Raw genomic sequence first — 21,711 nt, forward strand, 5'->3', positions numbered from 1 at the left:
CCTGCGGGGGAGCGTGAACCAGAGCTCGCGTTGGTAAGCTTTTTGTTTGTTCGTGAGTTAGTTTAACAATAGTACCCTTCAGCTAAGCACAAAGGCGCCCGACACCCGGATTCCGATCCCGGCCATTGGCCATCCCTCCGCTCCTCAGCCCTCTCTTTCCGCCAAGCTGGCCAGGGATTGCACACCCACTCTCCCTGCCCCGGAAGTTACACGCTGCCGGCACCGTGACGTACCTTCCGGGAATGGCTTACTTCCGAGACAGACACGGAAGTGCTGAGAGGATCCGGGAGCCGGGTGGGTTGTTAGGGCCTCTGGCGCTGCGGTCAGCCCTGGGAACGTCTCGGAGAGCTGGATTCCTAGAGGCCCGATTCCACTAGCTCCGAACAAACGAAACCAGCGCTCCTGCCTGCTCCCTGACCTAGGATCCGATGCCGGCCGCGTCCTGGGGCCCCCGTAGCGGGGCTGGACCATGAGCCTGCTGGACGGCCTCGCCTCTTCGCCGCGGGCCCAGCTGCAGTCCAGCAAGGCCAGGATGAAAAAGCTTCCGAAGAAGAGCCAGAACGAGAAGTACCGGCTGAAGTACCTGCGGCTGCGCAAAGCGGCCAAGGCCACGGTGTTTGTGAGTCTGACCCGCATCCAGCCGGTCTCCGCCTGGAGACTCGCTCACGAAGTCTTTCCCCAAGCGTTCCCCCTCTTCCCAGGGTGACAGTATTAATATAGTGTTGGCTTTTCCGTATACATTACCACTTGTTAGCCTTGTGTCCTTGGACATATTACGTGATTTCTCTGTGTCCTAATCTGTAAATGAGGTAATAACTACCTTGCAGAATAATGAAGATTAAATGAGCAAAGAAAAGTGCTTGGTGCCTAGAAGATATGTTAATAAATTTTAGTCGTTATTATTGCAAAACTCTAGGAAATGTGTTTGATTCTCGAGATACAGCCCTGATAATTAGGCATTATTTTTAAAGTGAGAACACTGAAGCCCAGAGAGATGATTTGCCCAAGGGTAGTGTGTCAGAGCCCTGACTCCAACTTAGATGCCGTGATTCTATTTTATAACTTTCACTACACAGCCTATTTTCTGAGCACCTTACTTCCCCATAACTGACCCCTTGCCCAAACATGTACATAAAACTTTCAATAATTTCCCCCCTCTAAGCTTTGAGTGTTCCAAATGTTTCTTCCTTTTATTGTAGAAGCACTGGGTTTATTGAATGAATACACTTACTATAGCTTGCCAGCCATAACTTTATATTAGAATATTTTGGCTTGCCTCAGTGCTTGGAAATAGAGGTGGAGTCCTCAAATGTCCTACCACATCCAAGTCAACAGTTTATCTCTTCCCTTTACCAAAAGCTCAGATGTCTCTCAGCATTTTTGGAAGCATAAGGAAAGGTGCAGAAATTATAATACACGTTCCAAAAACGCTTATCCAGCACTTGCTATGTGCATTGCTTACTAGTTGCACTGGAGAGGAACGAGAAAAGTAGAACTAAGAGGACTTGGCATCTGATTGTTCCCTTTCTTTTATCCCCTGTATGTCAAAGGTACCTAAAGCTTGGAATTTATTTCCAGGATGTTGGTTCCATCAAATACATGAAGGTTGTGTGAAGAAAAGGGATGTTGTTTTGAACATTGAGAGTTTGAGGTTCCACCTATGGAGCATTCAGATTCAGCATTCCCTTCAGGATTGGTGCTTGGGAGATAGATTGAGACATCAGTTAAAAAAAAAAAAAAAAGATGATACTTGAATACATATAAGTATTTCTCTATTTGGGTTAGATAGGCTTTCTAAGTTTCTCAAGAATTGAGGCACTTGGGAATAGACAGTCTTTATTTTACAGTATTGAATTTAAGCATCTATGGATTTAAGCAGTATGCCTTTTTCTCTACCAAACGCTATACTAATTAGGGTGACCATTAATCTTGGCTTGCCCAGGACAGTCTTGGTTTACCATATTGTTCTGGCATAAGCATTAATAGCACCCCCTTTTCACTCAAAGGTGTCCCAGACTGGATAATAAATTAGTTACCCTGCCCATAGTAGAACCTTACTACCTTTACGTATGGATCTATTTATAGCTTGTCACAAGGTGGAATAACTCTTCTTTCTCACTCAGCAATACAAGGTTTTTGATTTGAAATATAGATTCTCTTCCCAGCATATTAATGTAATTGTTTATTCATTTTATATGATTGTATTCAAAATTTTACTTAAAGGAAAATGCTGCTATTTGTGATGAAATTGCTCGTCTTGAGGAAAAATTTCTTAAAGCAAAAGAAGAAAGAAGGTGAGCTGGCTTCATTTTGTGTTCATCACATTTTTGGAGCTTGATAATGGTGTTACTGCTCTGGAGATTTTTCTTCCCACTGGGATTTACATGCACCGCATAGTCCCTTGGCCACTTGATCAAACACAGAGAAACTCACAACCTGTGGCATTGGTTCCTGCACACCCAAGTTATGTTGGGCCATGATGATGCGACAGCTCCTCTACTCATCTTTCTGAAAAAGCCATCTTGCCACATCTAGTAAATAATCTTATTTAAACCCCCCAATTATAAAAGCTAAATGATAAAAGCAACTGCCTCTCATTCTACAAACATTTATTCTGTACATACTATTCTGTGCAAAGCAAAATGGGTATATATACATCTGTAAATCATGTGCCTTTTAGAAGCCTAACACTGTCCAACATCAAGGTAGAGAAGCCGTCCAGATGCAAGAGATAAGCTACAGTTCTTATCCTATCTGTGGCTTCTTGGAAGTATTCATTATCCTCTAGGGTTTTATGGTTGAGAATCACAGGGTCCAATTAAGAACCTTACTTTTATGAGTGTAGTAATCTCATATACAATTCTGGCTTTTCCCAGTACTTGAGTATAATACTGAATTTAGACAATTGATTAAGTTCATTCCTCTGCTCCTTTTCCTTTCTGACCTCAGGTACTTGCTAAAGAAGCTCCTCCAGCTTCAGGCTCTAACTGAAGGGGAAGTGCAGACTGCAGCTCCCTCCCACAGCTCCAGTTTGCCCCTGACTTACAGTGTGGCCAGCTCTGTGGGAACTATACAGGGAGCTGGGCCGATTTCTGGGCCCAGCACTGGGGCTGAGGAACCATTTGGGAAGAAATCCAAGAAGGAGAAAAAAGAAAAAGGCAAAGAGAACAACAAACTGGAAGGTACTTTGGGGAGATGTTATCAGTTGCCCCAGTGACTCACCTACTAATGACAGACCTGGTACTAACTGAGAGATACATATGGCTACAGATAGACTTCGAGTCTCATCTGGTTAAGGAACCCTAATAGCCCTGAAGAAATAAATGTATTAGAGCCACTTTGGGTGGAGAAATTCTGGCTAGACTTCCTTAAATGCAAGTGGAGCAGACAGACTTCCTCCTTCCCTCAGCTCTCTGGGTTGCATTCCATTTGGTCTTTCCTAGAGGCAGGGAAATGGGCTAGGTGGCCTTTTGAGCACACTGCTGGTTTGGGAAATTTCTGATCTTACAAATGAAATAAGAGGCCTTAAAATGTATAAGGCTTTTAGCTCCTAAACACTAATATGGGCAAGTTAGAAAGCTACTCAGGGCTTTGGGGGAATACCCCATATGCCCATTCAGTAAGTATGTAAAACCAGGATTGGCTTATTGCCCTTACCATTCACATGCAAATTTTTCCCTTCCCTTCAACATTGGGATGTGACTAAAGTGGGTGACCCCAGATTTGCGTTTCAGTTCTGAAGAAAACATGCAAGAAAAAGAAAATGGAGGGAGGTGCTCGCAAGCTGGTTCAGCCCATTGCCCTGGATCCCTCAGGACGGCCTGTGTTCCCCATCGGACTAGGGGGTCTAACAGTATATAGCCTGGGGGAGGTGAGTGAGACCAGCGATATATAGAGAGGAGAATCAGAGAAATGTGGGAATGGGGTTGAGCCTTCCCTCCCTGTTCCCATTAGCAGCAGCCCCTTGCTGAGTTATACCAACCCCAGAATATCTCCAGTCCCTGCAAAACCAGGTCAGTGTTGTCTGCTACATAGCCTGCTCTCTGTCTCTGATTTGTCACTCTTTGCAGCCCCAAAGTGGTTCTAAAGGCTACCACAGGAAACTGGACTTCTAAATTCTTCAGTGACCTCAATCCTAGGTTGGGGGAATGTTTTTTATAGATCATCACCGACCGACCTGGCTTTCATGATGAGAGTGCCATCTACCCCGTGGGCTACTGCAGTACTCGAATATATGCCAGCATGAAGTGTCCAGACCAGAAGTGTCTATATACCTGTCAGATAAAGGATGGTGGTGTGCAGCCTCAGGTACCCTAATAACCACTGTTTGTCTTTAGAACCTTCTCTGTGCTAGGCACTTAATATGTATTACCTGTTCTGATACCTTACAAGGTGGATACGTATAATCACCATTTGGGTAATCCCAAAATGCAGAAAAGTAAGTGGCCCTAAGTCACACCTCTGCTAATAAGTGGTTGAGCTTGGATGTGAGTCTGTTATCTGTCTAATTCTCAAACTGAGGCTCTTTTCTCTTGAACCATGCTACTTCAACTGCTGACTTTGTGACTATGTAAGCCTTGATCAAGCCTACTTATGTGAAGTACAGGCCAAAATACAGGGAAGGTATGGTTTGATACATTGCCATTTCAAGTTGGACTATTATGGAGTTGGCAAAGAAACTGCATATTAGTTTCTGGCTGTACATACTCTTAGACCTTAGAGTCTTAAATCCTAGTCTTACTAACTACCTTTTTCATCATTTTGAGACAGTTCATTTTCTCTAACCATCACCTCCTGATTTTGGGGGGTGAATAGACCATTTTCAGAGTTTTAAACTTCATTGAGGAAGTTACAGATCACTAGAGAGTAAGGTGGAAGGAAGTAGAGGCAAGGCAAGGAATCTTTCAGCAGAAACTGGGAGAACCCTGAGACTGCTCGACTCTTGTAGATAATACTGCATCACGCCTATCACAGCACTGTTAGGCATAGTTGAGAGCTCATATGACCTTAATTATGCAAGTTTCTTTAGAAAGACTCATTTTAATGGTATACCATATTTATAATATATCTATAAATGCAATGCAAATTTAATTGAAATCCTAATAGAAATTGATGAGTCAATTCTTAATTTCCTCTGAGAAACAAAATGCTAAAACATTTTTGAAAAAGAAGAATCCGTTGTGTTTTTAGTTTTTTAGCTCATTAACCTAATTGGACATTATTTTTAGGTTTGTGAGCTAGGAAACTAGCTTCAAATTTTGTTCCAACTAACGTCAAGTGGCTGAAGTGTGTGTGTGTGTGTGTGTGTGTGTGTGTGTGTGTGTGTGTACTTGCATATAAATATATGTAATACTTGCATCTGTTTCCAGATGATTTCATTTTATTGATATATTTGTCTACAAGTGGCAATATGACTTTTTATTACTTTAGCATTGTCAAATATTTTATTTTACAGATATGTTAAAAGAAAATGTAAAAGAATTTCTTATACTCTTAGGGTGAGATGAAAGGCTTTCTTTAGCAAGACATGAAATTTAGAAGCCATAATGGAAAATAATAACATACTTAACTATTAAAAATGTAAACACTTCTGAATGGCAAAAGGCCCCATGATCAGAGTTAAAACACAAGCAATAAACAGGAAGAAAACATATGCCAAAGGATTACTACTAGATAAAATGCTCCCGTAGAGTAAGAAAAAGCAATATTTAAAAAAAAAAAAACCCACAGGCATTTCACAGAAGTAGTACAGATGGTAAAGAGTGGGCCTGCCTCATCAGTAAGTGAGGAAATGCAAATAAAACAAAAATGATATCTTATTTGATCCTATTTTGCTCATAGGCACCTATCAGAGGGATTAAAAATATCCAGTGCTGGCTGGGGTGGAGGAAAACAAGTACACGTTAGTAGGAGTGAAAATTGGTAGTCTTTTGGGAGGGCAGGTTGGCAGTGTCAACAATTTTAATATGTATATCATTTGACCCAGAATATGTCTAGATAGTCCGGTATCTAGACTGCACTAGGTACACATTTGCACCTAGAGAAATGTGCACATGTGAACAAAGTAACACGTAACAAGGTGCATTGCAGCAGTATTTGCAATAGCAGGAAATCAGAAATAGCCTAAATACCCATCAACCAGAAAATGGTTAAGTAAAATACATCCATCCTTCTATGTACAGCAATTGAAAGAATGAGGTAGAGTTACACATTAGTACTAACAAGGAAGTATCTTTAAGACTAAAGTGTAACATTTCTACCCTTAATGCTCCTTACTCAAGTAGGGTAAAAATTTCAATACAAAAAAGTAATTGAAATGGACATGGTGGATACTAAATAGTAGAGCAGTGCTGGACTACTTGAAATTAATTGCTCACAGTGTTTTCATTAATTAGCTGAGAAATAAATATAAAACATTAGAATCTTAACCTGGCAAGATATGCCATTGGTTGAAATAAGAAAACCACCATTAACTAAAACTACTCACAGGATAATTTATTACTTATACAATTGACAGATCTCTAAAATTTGACACAGTAAATTTAATCCAGTGAAATAGTAACCACAGAAGAAAACTAACAGTAATAGAATCTATACTCAGTAAAATCTGCTTTGACTTTTTTAGAAATCAGTAATGTTCAATATTCTAAAAAATTATACAGAAAATAAAGTAATAGCACTCAGGATAATTTGAATGAAGTAAACATTGAAGAACTAGAAATTGTTTAACTGAACTTTATAACTAGTCAAGGAATTTAATTGGCTAGGTAGAACTTATTACAGAAATATTTTCCTGGCAAAAATATCATTGAACTTTATAGAAAACTGGCCACATAATTAAATCAGCTAGTTAGCTTCTTACAGTTATTGCAAAAATATTTTCTTGGCAGAAATTCCTCAGGATTAGTTTAATTTCAATGCAACAGTTTCTTTTTATAAACACAATCAAGACTTTAACACTCAAAGCAAATATAAGGAAATGGCAGTTTGCAGTCAGCCTGTTTTTCTAGATCTTGTAAAACTGACAAGACTCCATGGAGAGTAATCTCATTTGTTTTTAAAATACCATTTGTATTTGTACTTAAGGATGTAAGTGGATTGGAAAGGTATATAACAAATTAAATGCTCACCTTTGGAAAGCTGTCAACCAAGAAAGGTAGAATTGAAACAATCAAAGGACTTTCTCTATGGACTTGGATTTTTTTTTAATTTTTAGCAGCCCTGTAGGAAAGTATTTGTGTCCCTTTCGAGGATGGTATACATCAGCTTCAAGCTCCAGAGTAAAGAAATATTTACAGGAGTAGTATGCTTCTCTCTCCTTTCTTCTTGAGGATTGATCTCATTGTTCGTTTATCTTTCTCAGTTTGAAATTGTTCCTGAAGATGACCCCCAGAATCCCATTGTCAGCTCTTCTGCAGATGCTTGCCATGCAGAACTGCTCAAGACTATAAGCGCTACTATGTAAGTTGACCAAAAGCTTGAAAACAGGCTAAAAGATCACTGCTGGTACAGTGAAACCCTTACTCTCGCTTTTAATGAGTGGAGGTCCCTTATTTTATAGAAACCTATCCTGGATTCTCCTGACATCATACCAACTAGAGCCTCCACATTAACAAAGTCAAGAAAGCTTATCCTATGTGTTCATACCACTATTCTGTTCTTAAACCCATCTTCATCTCCCTCTAAGCTCTCAAACTAAAATTATCCCTCTCCTGTTTAGGGGGAAACTAATGCCTAACCTGCTTCCAGCTGGAGCTGACTTTTTTAGGTTTTCTCATCCAGCCATCCACAACCTGATCCAGAGTTGCCCAGGAGCTCGAAAATGCATGAAGTAAGTGTAGTCAAATTCATTCCCTTTAGAAAAGCTCAGTGATCAGCCAGGGCAGGGACTGACAGTTACTACTTTGTTCACTGAGCTTCTTTGTCCAGAGCCTGCTTGCTTCTTGACCAGTATGGCTCAGTATTGGCCCTCTTAGCCCTCTGTTCAGGTTAGCAAGAGCCAGGACCCCACTGTTCTCTTGATTATGACTATTTTCTGTGTATACCATGACAGCAAAAGAGGTGGGAAATCTAGCGGAATAATTTGTCACTAAGAGGCCTGCTTTTAGATTTTTGTTAGCTAATACGTGTTTTAGATATATATGGGAGGAATATAAAGAAAAAATACCTGATCCCTTTGGAGGTGAGAATGGGTATTTATGGCTAGCAGATAACTCTCAAGAGTGATTTCCTTTGACTCCACAGTTACCAGTGGGTGAAATTTGATGTGTGCAAACCTGGAGATGGGCAGCTACCCGAGGGGCTGCCGGAGAATGATGCAGCTATGAGCTTTGAAGCCTTTCAGAGACACACCTTTAATGGAGATCAGAATGATTGCCTTCTGCCAGGTATCTTTAATTTCACCCTTCTGGTTTGAGAATTGACTGTTTAGGCTACCTTCCCATCTTCACACATAGCTGAGTTACCCTAAATATCTAGGTATTGAGTGATAAAAGCTTTCACTGAATCAGCCTTGCAGAATGCTGAGTCAGAGGGGAACCTGTGGCCTGCATAGCTTCCTAGGTTACTCACAGATGTCACAGGGAGCACCTGCAATCATAGTAAGGCAGGGTGCCCCAGAAACTAAGGTATCTCATTCTGTAACCTAAGCAAGACCAGAGCAGAACACCAGGGGAAGGTTTACCATTCAGGGAATAACATTCAAGTAAAGTCAAAGCCTTGGCCCTGCCTGTGTTCCATGAATTCCTCCCACAAATGAGTGATCAGGGGTTCAGGCTTTGGGGTCATATAGGGAAAACTATGGGTTAAAAAATGGAATTGAAATCATCACTCTTTGCCTAATATACTATATAACCCACTTAATGCGTTTCAGTTTTCATTGTAAAAGTATCTTTCCTATCCTAACAAAGGCAAAATTGAGCTGACAGATGCAAGGGTGTTGAGGAATTGATTGAAAGGACATGTACATGTCTGACCACAACAGTCTCCTCAGACTCCCAAGCAGCAGTGGAACTTAAGGAATTGTTTTCTCCAGGATCCTTGGACCTCCCGGAGCTTCAGCCTGCAGCCTTTGTGTCGTCTTACCAGCCTGTGTTCCTGACACATGAACCCTTGGTAGATACTCACCTGCAGCACTTGAAGTCTCCATCACAGTGTAACCCAATTAAGTCTTCAGATTGAACAGGAAGGGATCAGATGCCACATCATTTTCATCATGATTAATTTAACTTAAACTAAGATTTCAGATATGTGGAAGAAAGCAGCAATTCAGAAGCAAAGAAGATATTAACATATTTCATCATGGATCCTGTGGTGATAGTTTTCCCTGGGAAAAACTTCAGCTCCTTTATTTTTAGTAATAAATTTCTCTTGTCAATTCTGTTTATTTTCATCTTGTTGTAATCAGGATATAATCTTTTTTGCTTGGCTCTGCCTGAGGTAGAGTAAACTTCAACCCCTTATAAGCAAGAGTGATAGAGAGCTGCTATCTTAGTCTATTCAGACTGCTACCACAAATACCATAGACTGGGTAGTTTATAAATAACATGAATTTATTTCTCACAGTTCTGGATGCTGGGAAGTCCATTCAGGGTGCCAGCAAATTCAGTGTCTGGTGAGAGCCCACTTCTTAGTTCTTAGACGAGTTCTTAGTCTTAGAACTTCCCAATTGTTACTCTCTGTGTCCTCACATGGCAGAAGGGGAAGGTAGCTCTCCGGGATCACTTTTTTTTTTTTTTTTGAGACAGGGTCTTGCTCTGTCTTCCAGGCTGGAGTGCAATGGCATGATCTTGGCTTACTGCAACCTCTACCTCCCAGGTTCAAGCAATTCTCCTGCCTCAGCTTCCCAAGTAGCTGGGATTAAAGGCATGTGCCACCACGCCTGGCTAATTTTTTATATTTTTAGTAGAGATGGGGTTTCACCATGTTAGCCAAGATGGTCTTGATCTGACCTCGTGATCTGCCCACCTTGGCCTCCCAAAGTGCTGGGATTACAGGCGTGAGCCACCGCGCCCAGCCTCAGGGTGACACTAAGCCCATTTGAGAGGTCTCCCCTTCCAAAGGCCCAGCCTCAGGGTGACACTAAGCCCATTTGAGAGGTCTGCCCTTCCAAAGGCCCAGCCTCAGGTGACACTAAGCCCGTTTGAGAGGTCTGCCCTTCCAAAGGCCCCACCTCCCAATACCGTCACACTGGGGGTTAGAATTTAACTTATGAATTGTAGGGAGAAAAAAACACTAAGTCTGTAGCAGCAGCTGACTAACGAGGGAGATGGGGAGATTGTGATAAACTTCTACTCTTGATTCTGGTCCTAATTCAAGGAGTATCAAGTCTCAGCCCCTGCAACCCAGGCTGCTGCTTTATTTTCATGTATCATCAGTCAAATCTGCTTTAACTCAAGATGGAAAGTCTAGTCCAAGGTACACTGTTCATCTTTTTCTTCACATTTTGCACATTCTTCAAGGGGAGCTTTAAGCCTTTGTTTCACACCTCAGAGAATGTGCTTTTCAATACATTGAAACCATATAATAACACAAATTCATATATAACATAATTAGGGGTTAGTCCCATCCTCTGAAACAGACTTAGTCCTGTCTTTTCATTAGCCATGTAATAATATAATTCCGTGTTCCATGCAACTGGATTTTTGGACCCTGTTAATAGCATTAAGGTAGAGTTTCCCTGTGTCACCTAACAACTCATCACTACTTGTGGGATGCCTTAGCTACTCATCACCAGGTTACCAAGGGCTGTCTGGAAAGGGAGGAACAAAAGGACCCAGAGGTAGAAGAATAGGGAAGCAGTGGTGAGAACTGAATGGTTAATACACTACTGTTTATAATTGCCAATTGAGGACAACACAAATGGGACTGGTATTTTATAGTAATAAATCTGACCAGCGGAGGGAGGGATCAGGCAGCAGCATTTAGAGCACACCACACTGGCCACTGTAAACTCAGAAGCAAAGTTAACTGGCATTTTATGATTTTGAGTATAGTCTTTTTATAAGTTGTATATGTTTTACAATGTAAAGGAAACAATCTAATGAATTTTGTATAATGGCAAATCAGGTGGGAAGGGGATTGCTTAAAATATTAATGTAGTGTTTTTCTTTTTTTCTCTGCATAAATTGAGAATACTGGCACTTATACAAAAGTGATAGATGCTTTTTTCATATAATAAATATTTTCCCACTATTATAGCCTGAGTAATACCCATATTAAAAGAGCCTCATTTTAGAAAGACATTCAAATTTTTTGGAACGTATCACATAAAGAAACATTGAAACTTTTTTCAGCTACAGTGCGTATACAACTATAATGTATAGGTATACCACATATACCTGTATGGATAGATGTATAAAATGTTTTTACTATGGATTGATTTAAGAAACCTGAAAAATACTGCCATAATATACTTAAACTACCTTTTCATGTATCAGATTATTTCATTTTATTTATTTATTTATTTTTATTTTGAGACAGAGTCTCATTCTGTCACCAGGCTGGAGTGCAGTGGCACGATCTTGGCTCATTGCAAACTCTGACTCCCTGGTTCAAGCTATTCTCTGCCTCAGCCTCTCAAGTAACTGGGATCACAGGCACATACTACCACGCCCAGCTAATTTTTGTATTTTTAATAGAGACAGGGTTTCACCATGTTGGCCAGGATAGTCTTGATCTACTAACCTCATGATCCAGCCACCTTGGCTTCCCAAAGTGCTGGGAATACAGGCATGAGCCACCGTGCCCGGCCAATGATTTTTTTAAATTTGACAACATCCAGTGTCAATGATGGTGAAGGAAAAAAGGACTACCTTGGTGAGAATGTAAGTTGTTTAATCCTTTGGGAGGTTTAAACTGTAGATATCAAAATTTTAAATACATATTTATTCCATTCAACATTAAGGACCCTAAGAAATAATTGGACAAGTGTGGTATGATGTTTGCATGTGATATTCATTATACTATCATTTTAATAGTAAAAATTGTTAAAAATCTATATGTCCATTAATAGGAAATTGGTTAAAGTATGAGGCTTCCCCAAATTGAAACACTCTAAATCTATATTCTGTTTACATAAGAAAATTATTTTGGTAAAGTAAGTCAAAAACACAGATTACAACATAATATGTAGTATATAAAATTATATAACTCAAATGAATGGTTCAGCAAAATAGTGTTTCTCTGAATGATGAATTTGGGGGTGATTTTTACTTGCTTATACTTTAATGTCCAAATTTTTTAAAGTGATTATAAATTCCATTTTAAAACTAAAACGTTCTTATATTTGGGGAAATACAGTGAATTCCCACATAATGTTTTAAATTATTCAGCCACTAAAAATAAATGTACATGATTTCATTAACAGTAACATATTCGCTACCTAAACCAAGTTTTTCACACTATGTATTCTAGGTTCCTGGAGGTGAAAGAAACCCGGACTTAAAGAGTTCTTGGCTACCTCTAGCTGCCTCCGAATTAGAACAGCCCATGGGGGTATGTGTATTGGGGGTGGAAGGGTGGACAGGCATATTGATGTTTTCATAGGCATCAATCTGTTACGAGGTTCATGGTTTCTATCGGACCAGATGCATGAGAGGTCAAAGCACGGGCAATAGGAGTTAATTGAATGAACTGAACGCTAGGAAGTCCTCAGGGGAGCCAAAGTTCTTTGTAGAGTATAGATTTTTTGTTTCTTAACTAAATAAAATCTTGGCACTGACAAAAGCTATGCCTGCTGTTTGGAGCTATACCAGAACCCCTTGGAACTCTACAAAGGGGTAGAACTAAAGCAAAAACCATCACTCACTCTACAAACTGATTATAAATTTCCTTTTCAAACAGTAAAAAGTTCCTAAATTGGGGGAAATTTAGTGAATTCCTACATAAGGTTTTAAATTATTCAGCCACTAATAATAAATTTACATATGACTTCATTAATACATTCACTACCTAAACCATATTTTTTACACTGTGTAAAATACATTATATATGTAGAGTGAGTGATACTTTTTGCTTTAGTTCTCATTTTTCACATTAAGGGGAGGAAAGCTACCCAGAGATAGCATTATTTCTTTTCACATGCTTCAAGGACAATTTGCAAGTTTTGACTGGAAATAAATATATAGACATCGCTAGTGATTATTATTTTATTTCTAACTTCTAATAGGTAATATAATTTTCAAGTACCGTTAGCTGTTTTTCATCCATCAATAAACTGCATTAAGATTCTTAATAATAAACACAAAAGGCCTCTTTCACATTTGTATCATCTGCATTATTTTTCTACATGCTTGTTATGCGGCTTTACTTTCAGCCTCACTCTTTTCTTCCAAATGGATTATCCTTAAATCTTTTACCTTTAAAGAGTCTGAGATTTATATTTAACTTGAACGACACATTTGCCTCTGTTGCCTCTACGTTCATGTTTTCATAAGCCAGAGTTTCTCAGCTCTCCTGTTTATGGCAGCCCAAGTGCCTTCCCTGGGCTACTACCACCTGGCCCTTGCTTTTCATTCCTTAGGGCAGTCCCTTAGCACCTCCCAAAGTGCCTGCATGTGTTTCTTATTTCTTAAACATTCATATTATCATTACTTAGATTGAAGGAAGAGAACTGGTTTTGGTTTGAAGAGAATACAAATAGATCTGTCTTAAATAATCTGAAAGACTCTAATAGTAATAAAGTTTCACAGGAGAAAGACTTCAGTTCCACAAAAGGAAAAACTTGGGAAGTTTTGAATGGAAAGTTCATACAGAGATTCAGTAATCACCTGTCAGAAATTTTGTAAAGAACATGTAACACCAGCTGGCCTATGCGGCCTTTAAAATCTCTTCCAATCCTAAGATCCCACAACTCTGGATAAAAGGGGACAAAAGTATTAGACATTTCACTCCCAATTAATATGAGGGAAGTGAATGACATTGAGGTCCAATTTGTCTGTAGTTCAGAATTTGTCCAATACAGACCTTAGACTCAGGGACAAAACGCAAGCATTTCAAGTTACCTACCAGCCTGGGCTCATCAGAATATAGAAACAGCCATGTGCTAGCTGGAAGCCATTCAATGAGGCTTTCTATTAGTTTCCTTTAAAAGCAACGGTTATTATTGAAACTCCTAAATGCTAAAATCTAAAGAGCCCATCCTTATAGCTAAGTTCTGATCATACTGAAACGGTCATTTGGCATCATTGCTCTGATGAGCAGGAACCTAGTCTGTAATGAAAGCAATGAAGGGAGGGGCTGGCAGGGCACTGCTGGGGTGATACAGGGGACACTGCTTATATTCGCAAGGCCATGTGGTCCAGGCATAGCGCAGAGCAACCACAGTGCCATGACAAGAATTGGTTGTCAGGGTCAGGGTCTGGGTGGAGAAGGCGTTCATGGAAGCTGGAAGCCACTTGCATTGATGGTCACTGCAGCAGGAGATCTAACAAGAGAACCATAAAATAGGAACGATCAGAAGGGTGTTCTAAGGAATGATCAGAAGGGTGATCTAAGGAATGATCAGAAGGGTGATCTAAGGAATGATCAGAAGGGTGATCTTCTAAGAAACTAGGTGCTGCTCTTTCAGACAGAATGGATGGAAGTGGAGGAAGGAGCCACTCTTCACCAAGGACCTATTCCTACAGTAACCAGAACAAACCTGAGCCCACTTTGGATCTAGTCAGCAGTCACAGGTTGATAATAGATTTCCATGTGGTTAAATAAATAATAAATAAAACATTTGCTGGGGGAGACAAGGAAGCATGATCACATGAGGCATTTAGGGAAGGGCTCCCTGAACATTCTTTGGGTGATCCCTCCTGCTAAACAGCGAGGCAGGTGGGAATTTAAGTGAACAGAGTGGCTCAGCTACTGCTGTTCCTCTCTGGTACTCCCAGGGAGCTGCAGAATGAAGAAGGGGCACAAAGGAACTCTAGATACAAAGCCTTTCTGAAGCCAGAAGGCAATCTGGAAGAGGGAATACAAATTATCTAGAACCCAAAGGCTAAATTCTGTCCTGGACCAGATGATGGGCAGACCACCAGCAACTGACAAAAGAGGAGAGCTCAGAATGCAGACTTCTAAATTCACCTAGAACCCAGTGTGGAAAGAAGCTAAGTGGGGTAAGTGCCAACCAAGCATCTGAGGCAGGTGGATACTGTAGTTAGAATTCCAGAAACAGCAGCCCTCAACTCCTGTGTAAAGTTTGCCTTGAATATTCTTTTCTCTCCTCCAATGCATTCTTTTCACACACCCCTTTCCAGCCTAAGACCTCATGATTCCCAAAGTCACTCATTTAAATGTTCCATGCAGGAATGCCTCCACCCCCCCACCCTCAACTATAGAAGACTCCTGAATAACCTCCTTCATCAGTGGCCCCAATTCCACAGCAGAATGACCCCTGCTAGGTATTAAAAGGAGTCTCATTATATTAAATCACACGAAGTTACAAATCACTAAAAATAACCCTCTCAAAGGAGAACCTGAACTCAGAAAATGTCAAAATTTAGGATAGTGTAACAAAAAAATACACCTGAGGATGAGGTAAATATTCTGGAGCAAGGATCTTTCAATAGGTGACCTACAAATAAAGCTGTAGGTCCAGCCCTGAGCAAAGATAGTTGCTCTGGGAGAAAATATTTGAAAGGAAATTTAAAATTTTTTTTTTTTTGAGACGGAGTTTCGCTCTTGTTACCTAGGCTGGAGTGCAATGGCGCAATCTCGGCTCACCGCAATCTCCGCCTCCTGGGTTCAGGCAATTCTCCTGCCTCAGTCTATTTTAATATGGACTTGTCTTCCCTTCCTTGATCGTTCTATCAAAACTGCCTTTAATCTAATGAATTAACAGCTGTTTATGTGTGGCTCTGAGATGAGCTCAGCCCCCAATCAACCAAGACCCACCATATTGTAATGTTACAATGAAAGAGATGGCCTCAGTGTGGAGGAAATCTTGACTCCACCACAAGATGAACCCCTGTTTTTACTGTTGTTCTCACCTCAAATATCTTGTTGTCCCTTTTCTGCACCTGGATTTCCTGGTAATATGTGATGTTGAGCAGCCCCTTATGACCCAAGAGTTCTATCTTCTCAGGCAGTGGTCCTTGAAAGGTCAAATTCTTCTCACCGTAAGCCAGAGCACGGGCTCCCAAGTGCAGCCGATAGGCCACAGTCTGTTTATCTCGAGGGTGGATGCTACAGGATAAGGAAAAAGTAGAGAACTTTGGGTTTAAGCTCAACAATAACCACATATTTTTTTAAAGGGGAATTATACAAAGCACCCTTTATGAAAGTAGGAATGAATTTGACTGACCCTGATCAGTGGCTAGTCAGCTTAAGAGAAATGGTGAATGGTAACCATAGATGGGGCTCTGGGTCTTCTATGGGTTGGAAACCTTGAAACAATAGATGGTTTGGAAGGAAGGAATAAAAGGAGGGATGGGAGGAGGGAAGGAGACACAGGGGAAGGAAAGATACTGGAACTAACCTAGGAGAGCTAACTCATAAGACTGTTCCTAACCACTAAAAGGTTTCTTCTGAATCAACTGTTCATTATTTGGTCCCCTAGAGCTTTTATTCATTTATTCAATAAATCAGTCAAGTTCTTCCTACAATCCAGACGTCGTGTGTTGGACTCCTCTCACATCCTAAGTTAGTGTGTGGTATTCACTGGGGCTGATCACAGATATTCCAGTATTCCTCCTCTGAGGCTAGAGGAATGCTGGAATCCCATTTCCTGCTGTCACAGAAGTTAACCACGGTCTTGTGACTTGGTTTGGCCAGTGCAATGTGAGCAGAAATGACTTGTGTGGGAGCACTGAATTGCCAGGATGAGACTTTAAGATGACTGTGGAAGCACAGGTCAACTTGCCGCCTCTATTGCTCTGGGTCTGTGAATGATTACAGTGAGCAAAGTCTCTCTTGACCTTCTTTTAACATAGAGTGTGAGCAAGAAATAAATTTTTGTTGCATCAAAGAACTGAGATGTTGAGGGTGTTTGTTGTTACTGCGGCACATCCCAGCAGACATGATTCTAAGTGCCAATCCTCAGTCTAATTTGCCCCTCACAAGTGAACATCAGAGTGAAAGACTATAAAGAACATACACTGTTCATGCAAAGCCCAAGAAGCCATCGTACCTGCCAAAAGGCGAGTCTCTATCACAGAGATCCATAGCTACGGCCATGAAAGTTTTGGGCATCTTTAGATTGGGGACATAGCCGAAGTCTGCTGTTTGATGCCAGCGGATCTGGGGAAAACCATCTGAGCGTATCTTAGACAAATACGAAGATAACTAGAAAGCAGAGACATTGTTAATTTTATTGCATCTGATTCCCATGCTGGAGTTTTTTCACTGGCAGACTCTGCTTCTGCTTCTCTCATTGCGTTCAAATGCTCATTCAACAAGTATTTACTGAGCTTCTTATCACTGTGGCAGTGTCTTTCCAAAGACAGCTGCAGCAGTTCCTCTAATCCCATGTGCCCTCTTGGAATGCAACTTTGCCACACCTCTCATCAAGCAGCAGGGTCTTCTCTTTGAATCTGGGATCTGTTCCGACCCACAGAATACAGGAGAAATGATGTTATACAGCTACTGAGTCTTGGCCTTATGAGGTCTTGCCTTCTGATTTCATCCTCTTTTAACCCTGAGCTGGTCATGCTGCCCAGCTACTGCTGGAGAGATTATGCAGAGAGAAGGTCCTTGGAAATTGGAAGATCATAGAAAGAGAGACTCTAGTGTTCCAGGAATCCCAGATAAGAGACCAGTCATGTGGATTTCTAGATCCTCCAGTTCAAATTGCAGCCACATAAACAAGCCCAGCTGGCATCACGTAAGGCAGAGATGAGCTATCCCAGGTAAGCCCTACATGCCCAACCCAAGGAATCATGAGCAAAAACTATGGCTGATGGTTTAAGCCACTAAGTTTTGGGGTAGCTTGTTACAAAGCAATAGATAACTGATATATCTGTATACAATACGCTAGGCACTGTGGGGAAGCAGAGAAGAATCTGCCCTTGAGCATGTGCCGAATCGCATCAAAGACCCCAATTCTTCACTCCTTCCTATATCCACACCCTCTTGCCATGTGGCTTTGCAGTTCCTCCTGCTATCAAGACAAGTATGTTTCCCAACCCCTTGATTCTAAGCTCAGCCATGTGGTTTGCTTTGACCAATAGACAGAAGCAGAAATGATGATGTGTCACTTCCTAGCCTAGGCCTCAAGAGACCCCACATGGCTTCACTTGCTATCGCCACAAGAAGGACAAAGCTAGCCTGGGCTAGCCTGATGCTCCCTGGAGAAGGACAAGAGATACAGAATACAGCTGCTGCGTCTAATCCACTCCAGCACCCCAGACTGGAGCAGAGCTTCCCCATTGACCCACAGAGGTATGAAAGAGCCCAAAAATCTGCAGCTTAGCCAAATCCCCCGAACCCCAGCTCCCTAGACAGAGCTATCTATGAAAGGCTATTTTAGGCCGGGGGTTTTTGAGGTAGTTTGTTACATGGCAGTAGCTAACTGGTACAAGTACTTTACAGCTTTGTTGCGGACAGACCTACACATAAGAAATAAACATAAGGGTTTAATGGGTTTATGGTTCATAAACCTATAAAATAGTATGGAATAAATGCTAAATCAGTGGCACAGATGGCAAGTACCAAACATTTAGAACAGGCAAATATTATTATAGGAAAACGTGGCCTTAGAATTCATAAAAACATTAAATGGGCACCAAAAATATGAGAAATCACTACCGGCAGTACAGCTCACACTTCACATGTCAGGACCATGTAAGATGCAAAGGTGGGGAAGAGAATGGTCATTCTGAGAGAAGGGCAATCCAGCTGGACTGGGGGATTTGTGAAGGAAAGGCAAACCCGGAAAGACAGCAAGGCAAGTGTTTGTATAATTGATACTTTTGCATTAAGCAATAAAGAACTGTAGAGGTGACAGCTGCACAACATTGTGAATGTGCTAAATGCTGCTGAACTCAACTGAACTGAACTGAGCACTGTTAAGTGGTCAATTGTACATTACGTGAATTTCATCTCAATTAAGTAATTAACAGAGCCACTGAAATTATTGACATGATCAAAGGACCATTTCAGTAGATTGCTCTAACAATCATACATACGGCTGTGGCAAAAAAACAAATAAAGGACTTACCGCACAGAGACTAATTCGTTAAGTAGCTATGATAATATTCTAGACACAAAACAACAAAGGTCTAATCTACAAAGATAGTAATGGAATGAGATGATGAGACATAAGATAAACCGACAGAACTGGGCAACCAGCTGGATATGGGGCAAGAAGAGAAAGGCTAAAATCCATCACTCGGAAGCCACAGCATCTGAATTAACTGTATGGCATCTCAGGCATCCAAGTAGCACCAGAATATTTGGGGAATAATATTGTTCCAGAAAGGACCTGTGAAGGATCCTCAGCTCATGCAATATCAGTCAGCTTGTTTATTTATTCATGCTTTTAACAAATATTTACTGAACACCAACTCTGTGTCATGCACTAATATTGGCCTAGGAGATAGTGAACAAAATACAAAAATCCCTTCCCATTCCTATATTCTAGTGGGGAGAGACAACCAATAACACAATAGATCTGTAAACTACATATCCTATGAGAAAGTGATAAGTGTGCTGGAGGAAAATATAATGGGGGAAGAGGAGAGAGTGTCAGAGTTGAATAAAGACTAGAAGGAGGTGTACAAAGAAGCTATGAGGGTATCTGGGTATGTTAGGCAGATGACCCACAGTGACCCACATTCTTATTCAATACTCTCCTCTTTGTGGTGATGGGGGGACTCATACCTGATTCTAACCAATTGGCTATGGCAAAGGTAATGGGATATCATCCTGTAATTATGCTGTATATGGCAAAAGTGAAGGGCTTTTGTAGATGTTACAAGTAAAGTCCTCAGTCAGCTGACTTCACATTCATCAAAAGGGAGAGTATCATGGTGAGCCCAACCCAGTCAGGTGAGTCTTTTCAAAGAGGATCTACAAGTCAGACCCTCTCCCCTGCTGGCCTTCAAGAAGTAAGCTGCCATGAGTTCTACAGTTTCAAGGAAGTGAATTCTGCCAACAACCACATGAGCTTAGAGAAGAACTCCAAGCCTCAGATGAGACCCCAGCTCTGTCTGACACCTTCACTTCCACACTGAGCAGAAGGCTCAGACATCTCACCCACAGAAACTGAGATAATAAACGTGTGTTGTATCATTTTAAGTTGCTAACTATGCATTCATTTCTTACTCAGCAACAGAAAACTAGAACAGCAGAAAAAGAACTTCCCAGGAAGAATGGAAAAGAAAATAGCAGGCCCTATGAGGGGAGTATGCCTAGCATGCTTAAAGAAAAGTAAGGCAGCCAGTGTAGCTGGAGCAGCGTTTGCAAGGCAGAGAGAATTAGGAGGTGAGGTTGGCGGGTAACGCAGGCAGGGGGCACAACATGTATGGCCTTGTTGACCTCAGCACACGAGGACCCACTGGAGCCTTCCAATGTGACTTACACTTCAAAGGATCACTTTGATATACTGAGCATATCCTAAAGAGGGAGAAGAAAAGGTAGAAGCAGGAAGAAGACCAGTTAGGAGGCAGTAAGTCAAGGGAGAGATGATGGTGGCATAGACTAGCGTAGGAGGAGTAAAGGTAGTGAGAAGTGGTCAGATTCTGAATGCAGAGTGAGTTAACAGGATTTGTTTTCATCTAAACGGAAAGTTGATATACTCCTACTCCTGCAAAACACAGAGGCTCCAGAAAAAATTCTTTACTATTACTATGATACATGCAGTCCAGCTTCCTTCCTTTTCTCATGTTTACATCACCCTGTCCTTTGATTTAGATAGCATTTTATTCTTAGCCCCAGTTCCAGCCAATGAGAGGCATCAACCTGTTATCTCTCTTTTACAAGCGATGATCTTACTGTAAGTCAAACCACAAACTGGGAAGCAGTCTGGGCCTGCAACAACAGTTTTTTGACTCCATTTCAAAATGTCTGACCCCATCAGAGGACTGCATTTTACACAGACTGTTCCACCAGCCTATTACTCACACAGCCCAGAAAATACCTGACATCATCCCTACAAATGCGGCCAAATGCAACTTTGAATCGAGGATATTTTCTGCTCTCTGAGTTGCTCCAGAAAGATGAGAAAATCATCAGGAGAACACAGAGAGGTTGCAATAGTAAAGAGAAAGGAGCCTTAGATATGGTATGGAACTAATAGGATATTTCCAATTCTCTTATTAAAATTCTCTTAGGCAAATCAGCTTTAATATAAGAAATGCAAAAAGATGTTTCTGGAGCTTCACAGTGGAATCTCATGAAGACTAGAAGATGGAAATAAAAAGATCTAGTAAGTCACCCTACTTCTTCCACACAACACCCAGAAGGCAAAGTAGAACCACGTGCACCAGCCAGGGTCACAATGAAGATCACAGCAACAAAGCCACAGGAAAGAGCCTGTGGTAAAAACCAGCCTGAAGCTCAACAGGGAGCAAGCTAATAGCCTCTCAAGCCAAAAGAATTTTCTCAAAATGGCAGTTTGCTGAGAATTCTTGCAGCAATTCACTCTATTTCATTAACTGCACTACTATATACTCGCCACATGGCGGCATCAGCGTATTCCACACCCAAATGAAATTCCTGTTTTCCTAATCTGAGATAGAGTGGGGCACTAATCCCTCTCCCACAGTGGCTGGTAGATATACTGCG

General features: G+C 41.0%; 2 protein-coding genes across 4 annotated transcripts in view; one reads left to right on the forward strand and one right to left on the reverse strand.

The window, feature by feature from the left end:
- The first annotated feature begins 275 nt into the window (after positions 1-275).
- On the forward strand, positions 276-9,376 carry TBRG1 (transforming growth factor beta regulator 1). The gene is made up of 9 exons (XM_002754544.8): positions 276-619; positions 2,224-2,294; positions 2,950-3,182; positions 3,735-3,871; positions 4,162-4,308; positions 7,364-7,461; positions 7,721-7,831; positions 8,245-8,387; positions 9,035-9,376. Exons 1-9 carry the CDS (start codon positions 470-472, stop codon positions 9,178-9,180), a joined length of 1,236 nt encoding a protein of 411 aa, XP_002754590.2. The 5' UTR covers positions 276-469; the 3' UTR covers positions 9,181-9,376.
- A 3,758-nt stretch (positions 9,377-13,134) lies between these two features.
- Positions 13,135-21,711, reverse strand: part of SIAE (sialic acid acetylesterase) — a 36,514-nt gene continuing 27,937 nt past the window's right edge. For all 3 annotated transcript variants that reach the window (XM_003734120.6, XM_078339760.1, XM_078339759.1), the window contains 3 exons: positions 17,117-17,271; positions 15,978-16,173; positions 13,135-14,425 (listed from right to left, as the gene is read on the reverse strand). In XM_003734120.6, the coding sequence (XP_003734168.5) occupies positions 14,207-14,425; positions 15,978-16,173; positions 17,117-17,271 (570 nt within the window). In that variant the 3' untranslated portion in view covers positions 13,135-14,206. The remainder of the gene's footprint in view (positions 14,426-15,977; positions 16,174-17,116; positions 17,272-21,711) is intronic.

This window comes from Callithrix jacchus, chromosome 10 (genome assembly GCF_049354715.1).
Source record: "Callithrix jacchus isolate 240 chromosome 10, calJac240_pri, whole genome shotgun sequence".
Classification (NCBI taxonomy): Eukaryota; Metazoa; Chordata; class Mammalia; order Primates; family Cebidae; genus Callithrix; species Callithrix jacchus.